Consider the following 22885-nt stretch of genomic DNA (forward strand, 5'->3'; position numbering starts at 1 on the left):
ATTGCAAGGGTGCTTACCCTGGCGAGCCGCATGCCAGAGGTTGCTGACCCCTGTGTATAACAAACTGGATGGCACCAAAGAAATACCTGACTCAATTAATTTCTTCTCCTTAAGAAAACAACTTATCAATAACCATTGGCTAACAGCTCAAGTCAACAGACAATATTACACAGTATATGTCGTCCTTCTTGTGCGCACTTTGGAGTGGAAAAGACTTCTGCTGATAAAAAAAGGCACTGGCTAAAGACTGGATAACCAATATGTAGAATTTGGTGAATGTATATATTGATGATCAGGTGGCCACCTATTAGATCTCAATGCATTACTTCTCTGCCCTGAGATTGGCGTTTGATGTTTAATAGAATGAAGAGTACACCTTTAATTTATTTTGGGAGTGAATGCTATGACAGTTTTGAGGACTACTTGTCTGTCTTAATCAGTAAAATGAAAATGAAATTTTCATCTGACAGGAGACAGTAGCTATAAAGAAGTCTGCTTTAATGGATAGGAAAAATCATGACACCTCCTGCAGTGGTTCAATCTGGATGATGTTGTAAGGAGCAGAATGAGATTTCAAGGTTGTATTCTATGAGCTTGTCTGACTAGAGTAAAGGTTGTTGCTCTAAGAAAACAGTTCATGCTGGAATTTATTTAAAACTTCCTTTTATTTCATATATAATATTGATTATTTTGCTTGAACTCTTGTGCATACACATACACAAGAAGATGAGGAACTTAAGGCTGTGTTTAACTTGTTTAACATGGTAGTTATTCTGATGGTTGGTGCAAAGTTCATGGTATATTTGTTCGCTTCTTAAGGTCCTATATGAAGGGTTATCACTTCAACTAAGTATCCATTTTCAACAAGTCTGGTGCTGGATGGAAAACTGACTTTTTGCAGTTGCAGACCTACTCTGAGAGACAGACACACCAAAAGTTTCAACGGTAGGTTAGAGCAGAGACTCTTCAGCCAAAATGGCATCAGCATTGCTGTCACTCTCACTTTCTATCTTTGGTATGGTCCTGGGAGCAGTGGAAAAGGTGAACAGCCACCAGATTAATTGAGGTAAGTGAGGATATGTCTTGGTAACGGTAATGATTGCAGTTGGGAGGAGTGGGAGAGCTATCATCCACAAGAAAAATAGAGCAATTGTCTTTGCGATAGTAAAATGAGAGTGTGAAGATAAACCTCCTTGAGCAATTTATTCAGATAGAGCTCTAGTCTGTCTGTTCCCAAGTGTCTGAGGCTAGAAATAGGATGGGGGAACAGACTGTATGGCTAAGATCTGAAGTAGGTGATGGATGATTTCATTTATGTCCTATCATTTTCATGGGCTGTTTGAGATTAGGAATGGGACAAAGTTGTTCCCACAGCTCAATAGAGAACCCCCTCTCGATGATGTCTAGTGACCAATTTTGATCAAAGTTGTTGAGAGCCATTTGTTTCCAAGATGAAGTAGCCTGACACCAGTCAGGGGTCTAACTTCAGAGACAGCTGGATGGGAATCATGAAGATAGCTCTAGGGTAACTGTGGGCAGCCACTAACCTCATCTCAGAAATCTACATGTGTTCTAGCTACCACTTTCAAAGTAATATTTCCTCCAGTTGTACTTCAGGGACTAACTCAACTGGCCATATTATCTGTGTTCCTTCTATAATGCCAGGTAGGGGCCAGGTTTGTAAGTCAGCTCTTCTAAGGACTCTGAATAGCCTCAACTTCCCATAAAGTTTCCCTTTGTAGTACTAACATACCTACAGTGGCATCTGGGAATGACAGCCCAGTAGTTAGGGCGCAGCAATCTGCAGCCAATGACAACAGCCCACTATTTCCCCCTCTTTAGATGTGTCAGCCCATTATTTTCCGCTCTATTCCATGGAAATGAGCAGGAGAACCAGGCACTAGTCTATTAGATAAGGCTTTGTTGTGGGCAGAGGCCAATTCAGCAGCAGGTAAACCAAGTGAGAGGGAGTTTGTGATAGTCCTAGCATTATTACACACCACCCCACAGTTACATCCAACCAAAAATTGATCTGCACATCCTCTTTATATATATATATATTTCTATTCTAGGTTCTTATGCGACTCACATCACCATGGTAGTTGTGCAGAGTATGATGGAATCACCCATGAAAGTTATAGGTGAAAGTGTACTCACAGACGATACTATGGAATAGGTATAACAGAGTAAGAGTTAACATTTGTTGGCATAGATATGACTCATACATTCACAGCTACATTAGCTTTAACTAATGCCCTGGTATTTAAAAAAAAACCCTCATTTTTCATGTGTTCACAGCTAAGTTAGCTTCTCATGCAAGTTACTCTTCCCCTGAAATGTCCTCAAGGAAGGATGTGCTACTTGTTGCAAATGAAATGTACACTCTATTGATGCTAACAAAAATATTCCAATAAATCTACCTACAGCCATAGGTGTTGAAGACAAACCATTGGCATCTAAAGGGATGTTTATTACTTGTCATCTTTATAGTTAGATATATATTAGACATCAGATCTTATATTTCTAGTTCATGAAAATAAGGGGTTTTGATCATGGTATAAAGTCCATGAGATTTCCAAACCTGTTACAATGTATGTGATAGAGTAATAAACATCTTCACCGGTCTGGCAATTCATTTAATATTATGAACCAAATCTGGCACTCATTTGCCAACCCTTAGCATTTTTTACAAAGGCAGAAAGTTTTTGGAATTAGCTTTCACCATGCAATTTAGTTTTTGCTTATTAGTATTTTAAAGCACCAACTTAATTACCCTTTCCAGCACTCACTCTTACTCAGCAGAACTCAGGATTTTCTTGTTCATTCAACAGTTGTAGAATTCTCAGTAAAGCCATTCAGTGAATGCACTGAAAAGTATAACGGCTAAATGGACAAAATGACAAAAAACTTTGAAGTAAAATAGAGTTTTCTACTGATTTTTGTAAAGAAATTCTCATACAACTGATTACAGAAAATGAGGTTGTGCTTTCATGAGTGTGCAACATTTTTCATTATCACTTCAACTGTTTAGATGGTTCTGGTAAACATTACAAGTTCATTCCACAACTGGAAAACTAGCTTTTCACCCTGAAAAAAAAATCTGCAAATGCTAAAAAATGGTGACTCCTCAGTCTGTTATAGTTGTGAATACAGTATTTGAGAAAATAGCAAGTCGTGAATAACTAAAGAAAAAACTGACAATTTTGTACAGCTGTTTTGCTGTATGAAGCCCTTTTTGGACACAAACATTGTGTTAATTTGTATAACAATGATCAAATATCCATCCGTTTTCTAAGTTAGTTTCCATGGGCTGTGTTTCCAATAAGCATGGAAGAAAATAGGTAGGTGCTTACCTGTTCAGTTACTTTTGGTCCATTGATACTAGCGTGTGTCAGAGCATCATTAACAAGTGAGTGAAAGTTCAGAAGTACCTGCTCAATGTCACATGTCCCATGCATTGTACTGGATAACTCTTCCAATGACTGAATATATCTCCGCCAGTGAAGGTCAATTTCTGCCATGTTAGCCAAGCAGCCTCTAATTACATTCAGGCAGTACCCCATACATGGCTTACTTAAAGTCATTCCTTGGCAGTGGGGGCAATATTGCATTCGTAGTAAGGCTCTGCTACAGTCTTTAGAGAACTGCAAATGATCTGTTGTATTGATCACTTCAATCCCTAAATTGAGGGCCTGCAAGAAAGTACGACTGGATAACAATGATCTCCCCATTTGTCCCATGACTACTTTTGGAACATTACCAAAAGGACTGATATCTCTTTGTGACATTCGAATGCATTCTGAATATTCCAGTGAAATGTCAGATAGACCAGGATTAATCAGATGATTATAGACTAGTGGGAACAGGGTGTCAAAAAATCTGTTCACCAGTTCTTCTGTACTAATGTCTATGCCAAATACAAAGAGTCCCACGTCCATAAAAAACTCTTGAACAGCCGTAGCAGCCTCGACAGCCATGTTTCTGTATGTGTTGCAGAAAAGAATGCTTGTGTAATTCTCAGCCTGTCTGATAAGCATTTCAAAGGTTTCTGTAATAAAAAAAAGGTGAATATTTTAGAGTAAAAAACGATTACACATTTCTGCAAAATCTTAAGAATCTAACAAGGATTATATTACTTTAATTTGTGTTTCACTTATATGACAGATATCTTTGCATTGCAACAATTAATGGCTAGAATTTAAGAAGATACATTTTAAATGACATATAAACCCTCTTTCTTAGTATATTGACAGTACCTAGCACATTGTGGATCCTACTAAAATATACAATATTAAACACCAACTTTTCTGATATAATGTATTTTATAAACAAATGCAAAGGGCAAAGGAATGGTAACTAACTTGCAGAATAAATCAGACACCAGCAGTAGCTGTCTCGATACATTAGATCACCCACTCCATTCATTTAATAGAGCTTTCACAATTTGTAATGTAAGTGAAATATTATCACTCATTCCACTTCAAATAATGAAATAAAGTCTCTACCATTTAGAATAGGGTGTTAAAGATGGCAATGAACACGTGAAACAGCTCTTCTGTTTTTTATTCATTAATATGTAACTTTTACAGAGCAAACAGATGTGGCTTCTTTTTGAAAGAGAGCAGGTGCAGCATGTACAATCTGAAGCATACTTTTAAACTGTGCTGCTAAATCCAACAATAGCAATGGTCAATGACCATTGAGAGCACTCAGAACTTTGCAGAATCTGGCTCAATGCTAGCAAAAAGACGATTGCTATGGAAACAAATGCTAATGTTGTGCATGTTATGCCTTATTGATGTATAAGCACCCTGTATAAAATGAGTTAAATTACCCATGCAGTACCTAATTCTGAAAGTAGGTAAGAAGATCATGTAAGTTAAAGTATTTTCCTGTGAATGGGAAGTCAAACCCTTTCTGAGGTTCAGTGGGTTCACAAAAGGAGAGTTAATGCCCACACCACCTTTCAAAACACTTGAACCTAGGTGAGGAGCCTTGGACTACGAGTTTCCCAGGTGAAAAGCCCATGGGCTGTGACTGGAAGAGAGAGCACTGTGTTTAAGTAGTTAGATGATAAGAGTTGCTTCTTGGTGATTGGACAGTGATGCCATAAGATTTCTGCAAGAAAATAGCATGTGTACAGTTTGTAACCCACCTCTGTTCCATGGAACAGAAGTCATATACATTTTGTAAATAAGCAAATTACACTAAATACCCTAACTCTGCATCATTGATTTCTACTTTGTTAGCACAGAGATAAAGTTGCACAGACATGTACCTTAACTCTCTTTCCTGATTTTCAAAGTTTCAAGTTTTACTGAACTTGAGGTTTGGAAGGGCACAAGATACCACTGGGCAATCTTAACTCCTTGTTAATGAAAAGGTTTGGGGGGGATTGTTGGTCAGTGAATGTAGCTTGTCATAAATTTGGAACAGCAAAACATGCCCTCATACCCACAAATCTCAGTTGGTGAATTCTCTGTTTATGAGCTCTTTGTGGTATCACTCAATCATTTGCAACTTGTTCAGAGTACAGTGGCATAATTGCTTGCTGTCTTGAGCTGCTGTGCAAGATTTACACTGACTGCCTAGAAACTGGCAGATTAACTTTAAACTGACACACTTGCTTTTAAAAGCCCTTTACAGTTGGCTTTCCAAACTCTGGGGCCTACTACTCATGCCTTCTAATGATGGACTTCTGTACTCCCACAGTACCCAGTGCTTAGAATTTTGCCACTATATCTGACATTGACAGGGAATCAAGGTTTTTACTGCACTGGGACCTATGACATGTAATTTGCTTCCCCCCAAATCCACCTCAATTTTATCCCACTTTAAAAAACATCTTAAAGTTTTAATTTCTTCCCAAAGGTGTTTCCAATAGCCACACTTGACCTTTTATTTATCACACTCCTGTTCAATCACTGTCTTCACATTTCTAACATTTGACCCACTTATTTGTTTTTAACTATTTGTATCTTAAAAGGGTGAAAGTTTAGCATGTGTTATTATATTGTATTTGTATTTATTCTGCAGTACAGCACCCTCACCATTTTGAGAAAAGAGTGGTATATAAATAAAGTTATTACATAGGCATCACTAATGGCACAATACATAATATGTGAAACTGACGGCTCCAAGCCATCACACCGAATAACTGTCCCTATGGGAAGTTTCAAGCTGTCAACTACCCAGGGTCTATCTTTCTCTGTACCTAACATTATGTATCCCAACCAATGACAACTCTGCCCCCCTCCATCCCAGAGCTCTCTACACGAGGAAAGTACCATGTTACTGAAGCCAGTGGTCTGCCTTAGGGCCATGTGAACAAGTATTGACTATGCTTTAATTGCTTTAACAGTGAGGGAAAAAATCTATTAGTACCATAGAAGAAACCATTCTTGAAATTAGAACACTTGATACTGGACATTTTTTCTTATTTGCTTTTTCAAAATACAGTCTATATTTCTCTAATTGCAATAAAATATCACATCCATGTCTCTGCCTAACAAATAACCTTGGGAATTGAAGAAAGGATGCTTCCCTCTACTGGAATGAGGGAGCAGTCTCACTGCCAATCTCTGGTGTCAATTTATAAAATGGAAAGAGATATCAGGCTCTCCTAGTTCATATTCTTAGCCAACCCAATGAAATATGCTTGCATACACAGCAGTATATATAATCACACAAGGCCATATAGCCCAGGGACACAACATACCTCCATACTAGTTTCAACAATATCTGACCCTTTAGAACAGGAAGTCTCCATTATCTGAATAACCTATAGGGTAAAATGATAAGCCTCTTTGATCTACATGTGCCAAGGCTGAATCCCAACTCTGTCACTCTGAGTGCAGAAGTGGGGCCCACAAGGATTTTAAAAATTAATACTTGCCACCCCAGGCTTGTATTAAACTCCCAAGGTTATAGTTTTTCTCTAACCTTGGTTTGGAAAACACTGCCACCACCCAAATGCAAAACCCCCCTTTGAACCGAGGAAGGAGCACTTGGGAATTCCACCCTGTGGGGTACCCTCAAGCCCCACCCTCCCCTCTGGGGAAGAGCTGAGAAAGAAAACAAAGGAAATTAGCTGTGGCTACCAGCAAATCAAACAACATGCACAAACCTCTTAGGATACCAAAATCCAATCCTGTTCTTAAAAAAAGGTAAATTTTATTAAAAAGAAAAAGAAATAAAATACATCTGGAACACAGGCTTTTGCTAGATTTTAAAAGAGCAATTCCAAAAATCAAGCACCCAAAATAGCTTTTTTGGGGATTCAGCTTAAAGATCACAAGCAAACAAAAGCATCTGGGGTTAGCACAGAGGAGTCCACATGCCAATAAGAAATAAAAGAAATAACCCTAATCACATCTTTTTAGACATTCCCTAATTTTACTTACATATCTGAGGCTCCAGATAAGTAGGTTCAAGGTATGAATTGATAATCTATAATCATACCTGGCTTAAAGCTGGTTACAGTATTACTGCCTGTGTCCCTGCATCCCAGAGAACAACAGACAAAGGGAAAGCTTCTTTCCCAATTTTAAAAAAGTTCTACCTTCCCATTGGCTCTTTTGGTCGGGTACTGTCATGGTATAATTCCCCACTCTGAACCTTAGCGTCCAAAAGATGGGGTACCAGCATGAATTCCTCTAAGCTCAATTACCATCTTAGTACTTGTAGCGCTGCCACCAACCAGGAATTCCAGTGCCTGGTACACTCTGGTCCCCCCAAAACCTTGCCCGGGGATCCCCAAGACCCAGTCCCTCTGGATCTTAACACAAGGAAAGTAAACCCTTTCTCTCACCGTTGCCTCTCCCAGGCTTCCCCTCCCTGGGTTACCCTGGAAGATTACTGTGATTCAAACTCCTTGAATCTTAAAACAGAGAGGAAAAAAGACGGTTACTCACCTTTGTAACTGTTGTTCTTCGAGATGTGTTGCTCATATCCATTCCAGTTAGGTGTGTGCGCCGCGCGTGCACATTCGTCGGAAAACTTTTACCCTAGCAACTCAGTGGGCCGGCAGGTCGCCCCCTAGAGTGGCGCCATCATGGCGCTTGATATATACCCCTGCCGGCCCACCCGCTCCTCAGTTCCTTCTTGCCGGCTACTCCGACAGTGGGGAAGGAGGGCGGGTGTGGAATGGATATGAGCAACACATCTCGAAGAACAACAGTTACAAAGGTGAGTAACCGTCTTTTCTTCTTCGAGTGATTGCTCATATCCATTCCAGTTAGGTGAATCCCAAGCCTTACGTAGGCGGTGGGGTCGGAGTGAAATGTGGCAGAATGAAAACTGCAGAGCCAGAGACTACAGCATCTCTTGACTGTTGAACCAGGGCATACTGCGAAGCAAAGGTATGGACCGAGGACCAATGGAGCTGCGCGACAGATCTCGTGGGTAGGAACACGAGCCAGCAAGGCGGCAGATGAAGCCTGAGCCCTGGTAGACTGTACGATGATGTGGCTTGGGGAAATATGAGCCAAATCATAACAAGTGCGGAAGTCCGCCATCACCCAAGATGAGATCCTCTGAGAGGAAAACAAGCAAGCCCTCCCTTTGGCCCGCTACCGTGACAGAGCTGGGGCACCTTACGAAATGGTTCTGGCAGCGCAATATAAATGCGAGCACTCCACAGATGTCCAAGGAGTGCAATGGTTGTGCCCATTGCGTTGAGCTGTGGGTAACGTGAAAGGCCGAAACCACCTTAGGGAGGAAAGCTGGGTGCGGTCATAATTGCACCTTGTCTTTGTGAAACCTAGTGTACAGCGGAACCACCGTAAGAGCTCTGAGCTCGGAGACCCGTCTGGCCGATGTAACAGCTACGAGGAAAGTTGTCGTCCAAGACAGGTATAGCAGAGGGCCAGTCGTGAACGGCTCGACTGGGGGAGACATAAGTCTGGTTAAAACTAGGTTGAGGTCCCAGGTTGGGGCTGGGCGGCGCACCCGAGGGTGCAAGCTCTCCAAGCCCTTGAGGGATCTCGAACCCATAGAGCGTGAGAACACGGAACGTCCACCTTAGCCTGGCTGGAAGGTAGAGATGGCTGCTGAGTGTATCCTCAGCGATGATACCGCCAGGTCCTGCCGCTGAAGGCCAGAGGCAGGCCAAATGGAGGGGATCGAGACCTCAGCAGGAGCAAGATCGAGAGTATTGCAGCTGTAGAAGAAACGCTTCCACCTGGCCCGGTACGTTGACCAGGTGGAAGGCTTCCTGTCACCCCGCTCAGTACGCAGCAGCCACACCGTGAGGCGAAGAGGCTGCAGGTCCGAGTGACGAAGCCTGTCGTTGTCCTGAGTGATGAGGTCTGGGTGGGGTGGCAGGGTAATTGGGTCTGTTATTGACAGGCCGAGCAACGTGGTATATCAGTGCTGCCTGGACCACTCTGGAGTGATCATGATGATGCGCGCTCTGCCCCTGCGGAGTTTGAGCAGGACCTAATGAACCAGTGGGAACAGTGGGAAGGCATAATGGAGTTGGCCTTTCCACGGCATCAGGAATGCGTCCAAGATCGATCCCGGGGAGAGACCTTGGAAGGAGCAGAACATCTGGCATTTTCTGCTCTCGGGGTGAGCGAACAGGTCTATGTGAGGAAACATCTCCGCTTCTGGAAAGCAGAACGCCTCACATGGGGCAGAGTGATCACTCGTAAGACAGGAAAGACCTGCTGAGTCAAAGCGCCAAGACGTTCCGAACGCCTGGGAGAAAGGACGTCATCAGCTCCATCGAGTGGGCCATGCAAAAGTCCCGGAAATGAATAGCCTCCTGACAAAAGGGGGGAGGACCATGTCCCTCCCTGGATATTTATGAAGCACATGGCCGCTGTGTTGGCTGTAAACACCGAGATACAATGGCCTCGCAGCTGCCGCTGGAACCCCTGGCACGCCAGGCGGACTACTCTCATTTTTGGGGCATTGATCTGGAATGCCAGCTCCAGAGAAGACCAAAGGCCTTAAGCTCGGAGGTGACCATGAGCACTTGAGCAGAGAGATGATGTGTCCGTCGTCATGGGCAGTGAGGGCTGGGGCGGATGAAACCGCATCCCTGCCCACACCAGGGAGGGAGTTAGCCACCACTCTAGGGAGCCTAAGGTGCTCGAGGGAACGGTGACTACCATGACCATTGGCTCCCTGTCCAGGTGGTACGCCGAGGTGAGCCAGGGTTGGAGAGGATGGAGGCGGAGCTTGGCGTGTTTGGTTACAAACTTGCGGGCAACCATGGACCCAGGAGACTGAGACAAGTACGAGCCGAGGTCGTTGGGAAAGCCTGCAGACCTCAGATGATTGCTGCCATCGCCTAAAACCGCAGTTATGATAAGCAGGCTCTGGCTAGGTAGGAGACCAGGATAGCCCCTAGGAAGTCCAACCTCTGCGTGGGAACCAGAGTGGATTGCTCTATAGTAATCATCAGGCCTTGACCTGTGAATAAGACCGTGCCGATGCCCACGCGCTGAGTGGTTTGTGTCTCAGAGTCTCCTCGGATAAGCGAATCGTCCAGATACGGAAAAACGCATATCCGACATCAGCGAAGGTAGGCGGCGACTATGGCCATAAACCAGAAGTACTGACAGTTGGCTAGAAAGCGGAGGTATCTCCTGTGCGGAGGGAAGATGGCGTTGCGAAAGTACGCGTCCTTCATATCCAGGGCGGCATAGTAGCCCCCAGGAGGCAAGGATGGAATAATGGTTCCCAGGGATACCGTGCGGAACTTCAACCTTATCCTAAACCGGTTGAGTCCGTGCAGGAGTAGGAAGGTCTGAGACCTGCGTTCGAGTGGGGGACTAGGGCATAACAGGAGTAAAACCCCTTGCCCCTTTCGTCCATCGGCGTCTGCACCTCTTGTATGAGGAATTGCTCGTGAGAGGGGTCCCTGAAGGGGGACAGGGCTGGAACAAATTAGAGGTGGTACCTATGCTCCACCATGCGCAGGATCCAGCGATCTGAAATTAACTGGGGCCACGCCAGGAGAAAGCGGGATTGGGATCCCGGCCTGTGACTGGTACACCGCCCTCAGGCGCACCTTGGAAGGTTCGTCTTTGGTCCCAGTGGTAATTGCGAGGGACCTTGACCTTGGCTCTTTAGGGGTCCTGATGTTCGTCTGCGATCACCTTGGCCTCACCGTTTGCCAAAGTCCTGTCTCTGGCTAGGCACAGAGTATGGCGGCTGGGGACAGAAAGGCCTGCGTTTGGTCGCTGGCATATGCATGCTGAGAGAGCGCATTAGGACCCTATTGTCCATCAGGCTTGGCAGCCTGGGGCTGTCTTTGCCGCGAAAGGCCTTTACCAACAAAGGGTAAATCCTGAATGGCATACTGCAGCTCCGGCCGGAGGTTTGAAACCTGGAGCCATGAGATGCACCTCATGGCGACACCAAAGGCCAGAGTCCTGGCTGCAGAGTCTGCTGCGTCCAACGAGGCCTGGAGGGACGCTCTGGGTACCTTTTTTTCCCCCGTCCTCCAAGGCGGCAGCGAACTCTTGGCGGGAGTTTTGAGGGAGAAACTCCATAAACTAAACTACCTTCACCCAGGTGCTATAATTATCGCAGCTAAGCAAGGCTTGTTGCTTTGCTACCCAGAGCTGCAGGGCCTCTGCAGAGTACACCTGGCGGCCAAACAGGTTCATTCGCCAAGCCTCTTTCGGTTTCGGGGCTGGCGCCCGCTGGCCATCGTATCAGAATCGTGGTCCTGAGCATAAGATCTGCGCATGTGGGATGACACGGATGCGTGTCCGGATGGCCATGGAGGTACTAAAAGAAGGCACAGGCAGAGTCTCTGACTCTATCGGACCGTGCCCAACTCGGCACCGGGAACCGGCACCGGGAGGCGTACCGGTACCTGGAACGAGATCCAGACCCACAACCAGAATGGTGCCTGGAGGTCGACCGAGATCTCGAGGCTCGGGGAGAGGCTACAGGAGTCAAGGTACCTGTCGCGGTGCCGGGAGTCGGAACGGTGCCGATAGCGGGTCGGCGAACGGGATACCGACCGGTGCAGCGAGTGCGACCAGTACCGATGAGGAAAACAGCACCGGGACTGCAAGTGGTGTCGGGCGTGCCGACAGGATCTGGAGTGTCTGCGGGACCGTGATCATGAACGGTGCCGCTCTGCTGTGCTGACAGAGGACGGTCACATGAAGAGACTGTATTACCCGCACCGGCGGTGCCGGGGTCAGGCAGCATCGACTCTGTCATGGCAATGAGATCACTCGCCGTTGGTAATGTCTCCGGCGTGGAGGGAACAGCAGGCTCAACCACAGTGCATACTGGGGAGCTGTCAGGCACCGGATTCGACGGCCCTCGTGGGACTGGGATTGACGGTACCGAGGTCGTCAGAGCTTCGGTAGATGTCGGTGCCGGGCGATCCGAGTTAGATGAGCTGTCTGGCTGCGGTGCCGTCGGCACGGAAGCAGCAGGAGCAATAAGCTCAACCGCGGCGCGCGCCGGGGAGCCGTCAGGCACCGGATTCTACGGCCCTTGTGGGACTGGAATCGACGGTGCTGACGTTGTCGGTGCCTCAGAGGTGTCGGTGCCGGGCAATCTGACTTAGACGAGCTCTCTGGCTGCGGTGCCGTTGGCACGGAAGCAGCAGGAGCAGTAGCTCAACCACGGCGCGTGCCGGGGAGCCGTCAGGCACCGGATTCTACGGCCCTTGTGGGACCGGGATCGACGGTGCCGACGTCGTCGTTGCCGCAGCAGGTGTCGGTGCCAGGCGATCCGACTTAGACGAGCTCTCTGGCTGCGGTGCCGTTGGCACGGAAGCAGCAGGAGCAGTAGCTCAACCACGGCGCGTGCCGGGGAGCCGTCAGGCACCGGATTCTACGGCCCTTGTGGGACCGGGATCGACGGTGCCGACGTCGTCGGTGCCGCAGCAGGTGTCGGTGCCAGGCGATCCGACTTAGACGAGCTCTCTGGCTGCGGTGCCGTTGGCACGGAAGCAGCAGGAGCAGTAGCTCAACCACGGCGCGTGCCGGGGAGCCGTCAGGCACCGGATTCTACGGCCCTTGTGGGACCAGGATCGACAGTGCCGACGTCGTCGGTGCCTCAGCAGGTGTCGGTGCCGGGCGATCCGACTTAGACGAGCTCTCTGGCTGCGGTGCAGTTGGCACGGAAGCAGCAGGAGCAGTAAGCTCTACCACGGCGCGTGCCGGGGAGCTGTCAGGCACCGGATTCAATGGCCCTGGGGGACTGGAATCGACGGTGCCGATGTCATCGGTGCCTCTGCAGGTGTCGGTGCCGGGCAATCCGACTTAGACGAGCTCTCTGGCTGCGATGCAGGTGGCACGGAAGCAGCAGGAGCAGGGGGCTCAACCACGGCGCGTGCCGGGGAGCCGTCAGGCACCAGCAGGAATTGTAGGCTCTCTCGACCTCGGAGGAAGGGAGCGGTGCCGAGTCGACTTCGGTGCCGGCGACGGCCGGTGCCGAAAGGCCTTGGCAGTACCGGCGGGGTCCGGTGCCGAGGAGGCGCTTCTGCCAGCCGCTTGATCATCGCTCGGCGCCAAAGGTGGAGGGGTAAGTGAAAGTCCCGCTCCTTTTTGTTCTCGGCTTAAAAGCCTTGCAAATGGGGCACTTAGCTGTCAAGTGTGATTCCCTGAGGCACTTCAAACAGGAGTCGTGTGGATCTCCCTTCGGCATCGGCTTCTGGCAGGCCGAGCCCATTTTAAAACCCGGTGAGCCGTGCATGGGCTCCGGCACCGGGTTCATGGAAGGGGCTACTTCCTGAACCCCGCTAACAATTACTAAACTAACTATGTTAGCAAAGAAAAAAACGTATAACTATACAAATATATATATAAAAGGATTATAACTGCATAACTATATATGAGAACTACGAGTAGCTAGGGGAGTGGAGGTCAGCTAAGCCGCGCTCCACTGTTCCAACGACCGACACGGGCGGTAAGAAGGAACTGAGGAGCGGGTGGGCCGGCAGGGGTATATATCAAGCGCCATGATGGCGCCACTCTAGGGGGCGACCTGCCGGCCCACTGAGTTGCTAGGGTAAAAGTTTTCCGACGAATGTGCACGCGCGGCACACACACCTAACTGGAATGGATATGAGCAATCACTCGAAGAAGAATTCACCTTCCCCCCTCCTTCTCTCTCCCCCTCCCAGACTCTCCCTGAGAGAGAAAGTAATCCTAACACAGAGAGAAAATTAACCTTTCTCTCCCCTTTCCCTCCTTTCTCCCCACCAATTCCCTGGTGAATCCAGACTCAGTCCCCTGGGGTCTCACCAGAATAAAAAAACAATCAGGTTCTTAAACAAGAAAAGCTTTTAATTAAAGAAAGAAAAACAGTAAAAATTATCTTTGTAAATTTAAGATGGAATATGTTACAGGGTCTTTCAGCTACAGAGACTGGGAATACCCTCCCAGCCTAAGTATACAAGTACAAATTAAAATCCTTTCAGCAAAATACAAATTTGAACTCCTTCCAGCCAAATACACATTTGCAAATGAAGAAAACAAACATACGCCTAACTCGCCTTATCTACCTAGTACTTACTATTTTGAATCTATAAGAACCTGTATCAGGGAGATTGGAGAGAAATCTGGTTGCACATCTGGTCACTCTCAGAACCCAGAGAGAACAACCACCAAAAACTAACAGCACACACAAAAACTTCCCTCCCTCAAAATTTGAACGTATCCTGTTCCCTGATTGGTCCCCTGGTCAGGTGACAGCCAGGCTCACTGATCTTGTTAACCCTTTACAGGCAAAAGAGATATGAAGTACTTCTGTTCTGTTAACTCTTACTTATCTGTTTATGACAGGTGCCAATTTTTTTTCTTTACCTGGGGGACTTTTTAACCCTTTCCAGGTAAAGCAAGTAAAGAACAGCTACTGAGAGGGATTTTACAGCTAACTAGCTGGGTGGGTGTCCATCAAAGGGAGCTATTCCCCCTTTACTAACCACAACGCGTTCGGGGACATAACCTTTAAGGTTTTAAATAAGGAGTTTGGTTTCTTATTGCTGTTTCTTATTGCTGACCTTTTCACATAATGTATCATTTTTGCATTAGTGGACATAAACAGTTACGAGTTCTAAAACAAACTATTCAGTCCCATCTTGCTTTGTGATTTGCAGGTAAGGAGAATGAAAACTTGGTTCTTTCGAAAACAAAGCTAAACAAAACAAATACCATTGGTGTGTTGTGGTCTTCCCCCCAGCCTCAGGTCTGCATAAAAAGCTCAGTTCAGGAAATACAAATGAGGAGTTTACAAACCCATGGGAACCTTGGCTAAAATGTACAGAAGTGAAAGAACATTAGGAGACAACCCATTTTACCTACTGAGGAACTAACTAAATGTTAACACCTGAAATTATTGGGTTTTTAGTCAATAAGAAAGCTAGAATCTTGCTACTAAATATTCCATATAGCCACAAAAGAAAAGTCTTAGAAGGAACTTGATTTGTCCCACATATTTCAATTTAGCCTGGCAGATTCTTATTAATAGATTTCTTTTATCATATTTATTTTTAAACTGGCTCTCCCTAAAAATAAAGACAGGTTTTAGAGTAGCAGCCACGTTAGTCTGTATCCGCAAAAAGAACAGCTTCAGAAACAGACTCCAACGAGAAACTGCTGAACTTGAAATAATATGCAAACTAGATACCATCATTTATGCTTGAATAGAGACTGGCAATGGCTGAGCATTACACACACTGAATCTATTTCCCCACCTTAAGTATCCTCACACCTTCTTGTCATTATCACTACAAAAGTTTTTTTTTCTCCTGATGATAATTGTTCATCTTAATTAATTAGCCTCTTAGAGTTGGTAGGGGAACTCTCATCTTCTCATGTTCTCTGTATGTATATATATCTCTTTACTATACGTCCCATTCTATGCATCTGATGAAGTGGGCTGGAGCCCACGAAAGCTTATGCTCAAATAAATCTGTTAGTCTCTAAGGTGCCACAAGTACTCCAGTTCTTTTTGCCCAAAAATAAAGAAAAGGAAAATATCCAGATCAAATCAATAGTTGTAAAACCACCCACATTAAAAACTATAAGAATCAGATCTTGCCAAATTATGTCTGACAGTTATTGTGAGGAGTATTTTGAATTTAGTCAGTGACTTACCACAATAAAAACCCAAGAAATAATAGAGTAATCAGCCTAAATTGGACCTGAAGCCCAAGATTGTCTGCAGCACATCTAGAATTAATTATTTATGTATAGAAATAAAGGGGACAGGAGCCTGGTCCAAAGTGCATTAAAGTCAATGGAATTTTTTTTTTAACTTCAGTTGGCTTTGGATCAAGTCCTTAATAAAAAAAAGACGATTACAGAGAAGATGTGTTAATACATTCCATATGAACTGATCATTATTGTACAAGACACCTTCCTTTTCCCATTAAAAATGTGTCAAGTTTCCCTAATTTAAGGTCTGATTATAGTACAGGTCTAGTATTTCTAGTCAGCTTAATCTCTCTGATCATTCTCCAGAAGACTGAGGAAAGATGTATTAATTCTACCTTTTTTCTTTAACCCTCCCATAAAAACTAGACAGATTGCCTACTTCAGATAGAGGAAATTTCATCCGCTGCCTTTTCTATTCAGTTTTATATGTGAATAATACTCATCTTTCTCTCTAAAAATGCATCCAACTACACTGGGGGCTTGGCTACACTGGAGAGTTGCAGCACTGGTGGTGGCTTTACAGTGCTGCAACTCACTCACCGTCCACACTGATTACAGCACTGGTTGTACTCCACCTTGACCTGGGGAATAACGACTATAGCGCTGCTGATGCAGCGCTGCTCTGCCCGAGTGACCACCAAAAGCGCTGCTATTGGCCTCCAGAGGTATTCGGAGGTATCCCAGAATGCCTGTTCAGCCACTCTGCTCATCAGTTCGAACTCTACTGCCCTAGCCTCAGGTGACCAACCGTCAGACCCGCCCTTTAAATGCCCTGGGAGTTTTAAAAATCCCCTTCCTGTTTGCTCAGCCAGGTGTGGATGCAATCAGTGAATCTTTCCAGGTGACCTTGCCTCCATGTGGCAAACTAGCCCCAGCATGGAGCAATGGCGAGTTGCTGGACCTCATCAGTGTTTGGGGGCAGGAAGCTCTGCAGTCCCAGCTGTGCTCCAGTCATAGGAATTACGATACCTTTGGGCAGGTATCAAAGGCCATGCTGGAAAGGGGCCATGACCGGGACATGCTGCAGTGCAGGGTTAAAGTGAAGGAGCTGCGGAGTGCCTACTGCAAAGCCCGCGAGGGAAACCGCCACTCCAGAACTGCCCCTACAACCTGCTGTTTTTACAAAGAGCTGGACGCGATACTTGGGGGTGACCCTACCTCCACTCCGAGGACCACAATGGACACTTCAGAGTGGGGGGCGGGGAGGAGGAGGAGAAGTAAAGCGAGAGTGAGAGTACTGGGGTGGGGGAGACACCACAGAGTCCCAGGAGGCATGCAGCCAGGAGCTCTTCTCAAGCCAGGAGGAAGGTAGCCAGTCGCAGCAGCCAGTACTTGGTGGAGGACAAACAGAGGAGCGGGTTCCCGGTAAGCGACTTTTGTTTTCAGGATGGAAATTTTTTGGGAGAGGAGGGAGGGTTAGGGCTGCATGCATGCATGCCTAGATGCAGAACAGCGCATTGACGTGGTCTATCACGTCGCGGTAATCGGCCTCGGTAAATCTCTTCAAAAGTTTCAGCCAGAGCATAGGCAATGCGCTTGCGCGAGTTTATTGGGAGAGCCACTGTGGTCCTTGTCCCAGTCAGGCTAATGCGGCTGCGCCACTGTGCTGCGAGGGGTGAGGGGACCATTGCAAGACACAGATAAGTTGCATAGGGGCCAGGGTGGAATCCACATTGCAGTAGAAGACCCTCCCGTGCTTCCCAGGTGACCCGCAGCAGTGAGATATCTTCCAGGATAACCTCCTGTGGAAAATGTTAGGATAGTGTTCAGTGTAGGTGCCCCCTGCAGCTGTTTGTTTTCCCCAACGCACAGAAACCCCAGTACAGCCCTGAACCAGTCCCCCTTACTCACCATTTCGGGTCTCCCATGGGTTATGTGTGCTCTCTTTGGTATGGGAAAGTTATGCTACTGTGAAGACTGTTACTGTGGGGGAATAACTCTGTCTGGTATAAACAATGCTGCCTCTGTTAAGTGTTGCATTTTGGCTTTACAGATGCAACCTTGAGATCTAGGCTGTCTGTGTTATCACCAGCTGAGAGCCTACAAAACCTCCGGAAGAAGCCACGAAAAGCAAAGAAGACATACTGCAAAAAGTTATGCAGTAGTCTCTCACAGAGAATCAAAAAGCGCAGGACTGGAGGGAAAGGGAAAGCAGGATCCACCAGAAAAACGCAGCGCAGAGGAAGAAAAGCACGAAGCAGCTGATAAGGATCCTGGAGTGCCAAGCTCTATCCGGGCACATGTAACGATGCAGGCGGAGCTCTACTCTGCCCGCCCTCCCCCCTCCCCACTGCCCTTCTCCTAAAGCTCTTTCTCTTGTGCCCCCATGTCAGCTCAAAACCCCCTTCCCTAGCATCCAGGTCCTTACCACCACCAGCTGCCTCCAACAGCTGTACGTTCATCAACCAGCCCTGAGAACTACGACCCTTACCCTCTGCACTCAACCCCCCTCACCATGCAGTATAGCCATCCCGAAGTGTAGCAGCCATTGCACAGCACTCCAGACAGGACATATTCAACCTGTGACTGTACAGTTCCCTACTCCACCCCTTTGCCCTTTTAGGTTCCCAAAAAGTTGTGTGTCTGTCAATAAATTAATTTTCTTTTCAATAAATGAATTCTTGGCTTTGAAAAGACTCTTTATTATTGCAGAAAGTCAAAGATATGTTAGACCAAGAAAGAAACAGGCACTGCAAATCAGCTTAGGAAACGCAGATTCCTACTAACATTGTAGCCACTGCACTTCACTCACGTGCAAGGCACCAAACATTACTGTTGGTTTTCAGCCTCAAATTCCTCCCTCAAGGCATCCCTAATCCTTGCAGCCCTGTGCTGGGCCTCTCTAGTAGCCCTACTCTCTGGCTGTGCAAATTCAGCCTCCAGCTGTTGAACCTCGGAGGTCCATGCCTGACTGAATCTTTCACTCTTCCCTTCACAAATAGTATGGAGGGTACAGCACACGGATATAACCGTGAGGATGCTGCTTTCCCCCCAAGTCCAGCTTTCCATACAGAGATCACCAGCGCCCCTTTAAACGGCTAAACAGTCATTCGGCACCGGCTCAGCCTGTAGTTGAACCGGTCCTTGCTGCTGTCAAGGCTCCCTGTGTACGGTTTCATGAGCCACGGCATTAACGGGTAAGCGGGGTCTCCAAGGATCACAATGGGCATTTTGACGTCCCCTACTGCGATCTTCCATCTGGGAAAAAAGTCCCAGCCTGCATCTTCCTGAACAGGCCAGTGTTCCGAAAGATGTGTGCATCATGTAACTTTCCGGGCCAGCCTGCATTAATGTCAATGAAACGCCCATGGTGATCCACAAGCTCCTGGAGAACCATAGAGAAATACCCCTTCCGATTAACGTACTGGGATGCTAGGTGGGGTGGTGCCAGAATAGGAATATGCGTCCCATCTATCGCCCCTCCACAGTTAGGGAAACCCATTTGGGCAAAGCCATCCACAATGTCCTGCACGTTCCCCAGAGTCACGGTTCTTCTTAGCAGGATGCGATTAATGGCCCTGCAAATTTGCATCAACATGATTCCAACAGTCGACTTTCCCACTCCAAACTGGTTCCCGACTGATCGGTAGCTGTCTGAAGCTGCCAGCTTCCAGACTGCAATAGCCACCCACTTCTCCACCGGCAGGGCAGCTCAATCTCGTGTCCATGCGCCACAGGATGGAGGCAAGCTCCTCACACAGTCCCATGAAAGTGGCCTTTCTCATCTGAAAGTTCTGCAGCCACTGCTCGTCATCCCAGACTTCCATGATGATGTGATCCCACCACTCAGAGCTTGTTTCCCGAGCCCAAAAGCAGCGTTCCATGGTGCTGAGCATGTCTGTGAATGCCACAAGCAATTTCGTGTCGTACGCATTACGCGACTCGCTATCATCGTCGGACTCCTCATTGTTACTTTGGATCTTAAGGAATAGCTCAACTGCAAAACGTGATGTGCTGGCGAGACTCATCAGCATATTCCTCAGCAGTTCGGGCTCCATTTCCCACAGACCCAAAAGGAACACAGAATCGCGCTGCAAAGAAACCGTTGAAAGATGCAAGATGGCGCCAAACATTGAGGGAAACACAGGGATTGCTGGGATGTGATGCATCACGGGAAATTGGGACAGGAAGCAGAATGACCCGCACCCTCCACCCACAACCCATGGCGCCAGAATGGGAAGAGATGCTCTGTGGGATAGCTGCCCATAATGCACCACTCCCAACACCGCTGCAAATGCTGCAAATGTGGCCACACTGCAGCGCTTTCCCTACACAGCTGTATGAAGACAGCTTTAACTCCCAGCACTGCACACCTGCAAGTGTAGCCAAACCCTAAGATATGTTATCTACACTCACTGAACTAGATTCTTTAAATTTAAAGTGCATAACAGACACACTAATGAGGTGAGGGGGGAATCAAGCTGATTCCTATTTCAGACTGTTTAAATAAAACAAACCATAAGATACACTGAAGTCTTCTAAGAAGGTGGCTATCTTCAAAAGTTCAAATTCTCAGTCTTTTACAGGAGCCTTACCAATACTTAAGATAAAATTCCTACCAGTAGATAATGTTAGTAAAATGATGATGTAATAGTAACCTCTTTAGAATGACACAGAACAGGGATTTTATGACCCATTTCAAATTTTTCATTTTATTCTTTCATAGATAAAAAACATAAAATAATAATCTAAAATGGCTATGACAATTCAAGGCTGCAGTACTCTATTGCTAAAAGCAGAAACATTAGATAAAAGAATAAATCATGCTGTACGTAGATAATCAATAGATTTTTTACAATGTAGTTCTAAACAATAAACTTTCAAGACTGAATTACATTTCTACTGCCTCTGCAATCCATAAGTGAATGAATGCACAAACTTGCATGACTTACTGAACATTTGCCCTTTTCTAAGCAGCATGTGATAATACCTGACACGTGAAGAATGGAGAAGTAGAAGGCCTACGTTTACCTGTGATATGGTACAGTACCTGTGAACATTTCACAATGACAATCTGTGTCATTCATGACACTTTCAGAGGCAAGACGACAATTAAGTCAATTTATTCCTGATCAATACTGTGAGTATATCAGATCTATAGTAATAGGGTTGTGCATATTATAATACTCTGCATTCTGATTTACATCAAACTTCAGAAATTATTCACCCACATAAAATAACTAGTGAGTATATAGTCCATATAAATGCAAATGTACATAAAAAACATCAGTAATACAACAAAGATGAGCATGAAAAGCTGCCTTTTTACAGTTATTAAATGTATTTTTTCAAAAGAACTTACTTTGTGATTTTCACATTTGTACCTACCATAAAAAGAGCATTTGTTCAACTTTAATACAAAGATTTTATTAGCTGTTTAAACTGTTGGAAAGCATACCAATTTTTCATTTTATATCTGTGCCAGGAAGCAATAGAAAATAGAAGACTAGACAAAACATAATACAAACAGGACAAAATTAAGTAATTCGGTAAATTGTTTTATTGTTTATTATGGGTGGATTCTAATAATTTTGAATTGATTGTTCATGTTAACACATGAAGATAAGTTATGTTCTTGTTAATATCTGCATATGTAGCACATGTGATTAGTATATACCATAAAAAAATGGTTTATCATTTTACAATTTATTTGTTTTACAGTAAGTGTAACCTCTCATTTATTCTTTTTAATTTGTTTATCCCAGAGAGCTACTTACAATTGCAAGAATTACAAAGAAATTATGATAGCATGTTTCTTCTCTCTCCCTAAAGAAGTAATCAAACCATAGCTTTAAAAACAAATGTCTTTACTGATTTTGAAACTAGATACAAAACTAAATATGAGAACTACAAGCTATTGACAAGCAACAAAAAACAAATACTTAGAAAAACAGCATCCTGGACTGCTACATTACTTCACCACCTCTCATTTGCACTTCTTTTTAAGATAATGTAAGAAATAATCCCTCCAGTTTTACCATTAATAGTACAAATAATATGCTCATATGAAGCAATTTCTGCCTTGTCTATATATAAAACAAACTTTTACAAATAGGGCATGAGACCATCCTGGCTCCTCTTCCTGGGCCCAATCCAACTTTCATGAAACATTCACATTGATTACACTGGAAGTTGCATTTGGCCCTAAATGGGCACTGAAAGTCTTTAAATATTTGGACCCCTAATCCACATCCCTATAGGTTGTGTTTTCCAATTGTACGTCTTGGGGTGGGAGTTGAGGACAGATTTTTGGAGCAAATTTCTTATCCTTATGTTTAGTAGAACGGCACATTAAAATGCTGACTACATTTCTCAAAATTCTTGCATCTTTTTCAAAGCTTACCCATTCTTTTGCTTAATAGAGTTTAATCCACTGCACTTGTTATTAAAAAAAGTGATCTATGCTCTAAATATTGAGACTTTACACTGGAAAAAAATAATATTACACAAAGGTGCTCTGACAGATTCCAGTTTCATTATTACTAATGGGTCAGTCAGTTACATTGTATTGCAATTTGGCACCAGTCCAACATCTAATTTTGTACACAGCAATTGAATAAGCACTCAGCCAATCTCCAATATATAACTAACGCAAGTTACAGCCACAAAAACTGGGTTAAAGCTCTCCGAGAAACCATTAAGAACACTCTGAGCTTTGACAAAAGAATTTACAGTGTATACAAAAAAACAGAATTAACCCATTAGATCTAACGCAAACACCACACCTTAAAGAAGAGCATTAA

The 22885-nt window shown here is 45.3% G+C and overlaps 1 protein-coding gene across 9 annotated transcripts in view; it reads right to left on the minus strand.

Moving 5' to 3' along the window:
- The window catches only part of GPC5 (glypican 5), a 1108951-nt gene that overhangs the window by 884663 nt on the left and 201403 nt on the right, over positions 1-22885 (minus strand). For all 9 annotated transcript variants that reach the window (XM_050948964.1, XM_050948957.1, XM_050948972.1 and 6 more), the window contains exon 3: positions 3354-4048. In XM_050948964.1, the coding sequence (XP_050804921.1) occupies positions 3354-4048 (695 nt within the window). The remainder of the gene's footprint in view (positions 1-3353; positions 4049-22885) is intronic.

Source organism: Gopherus flavomarginatus, chromosome 1 (genome assembly GCF_025201925.1).
Source record: "Gopherus flavomarginatus isolate rGopFla2 chromosome 1, rGopFla2.mat.asm, whole genome shotgun sequence".
Classification (NCBI taxonomy): domain Eukaryota; kingdom Metazoa; phylum Chordata; order Testudines; family Testudinidae; genus Gopherus; species Gopherus flavomarginatus.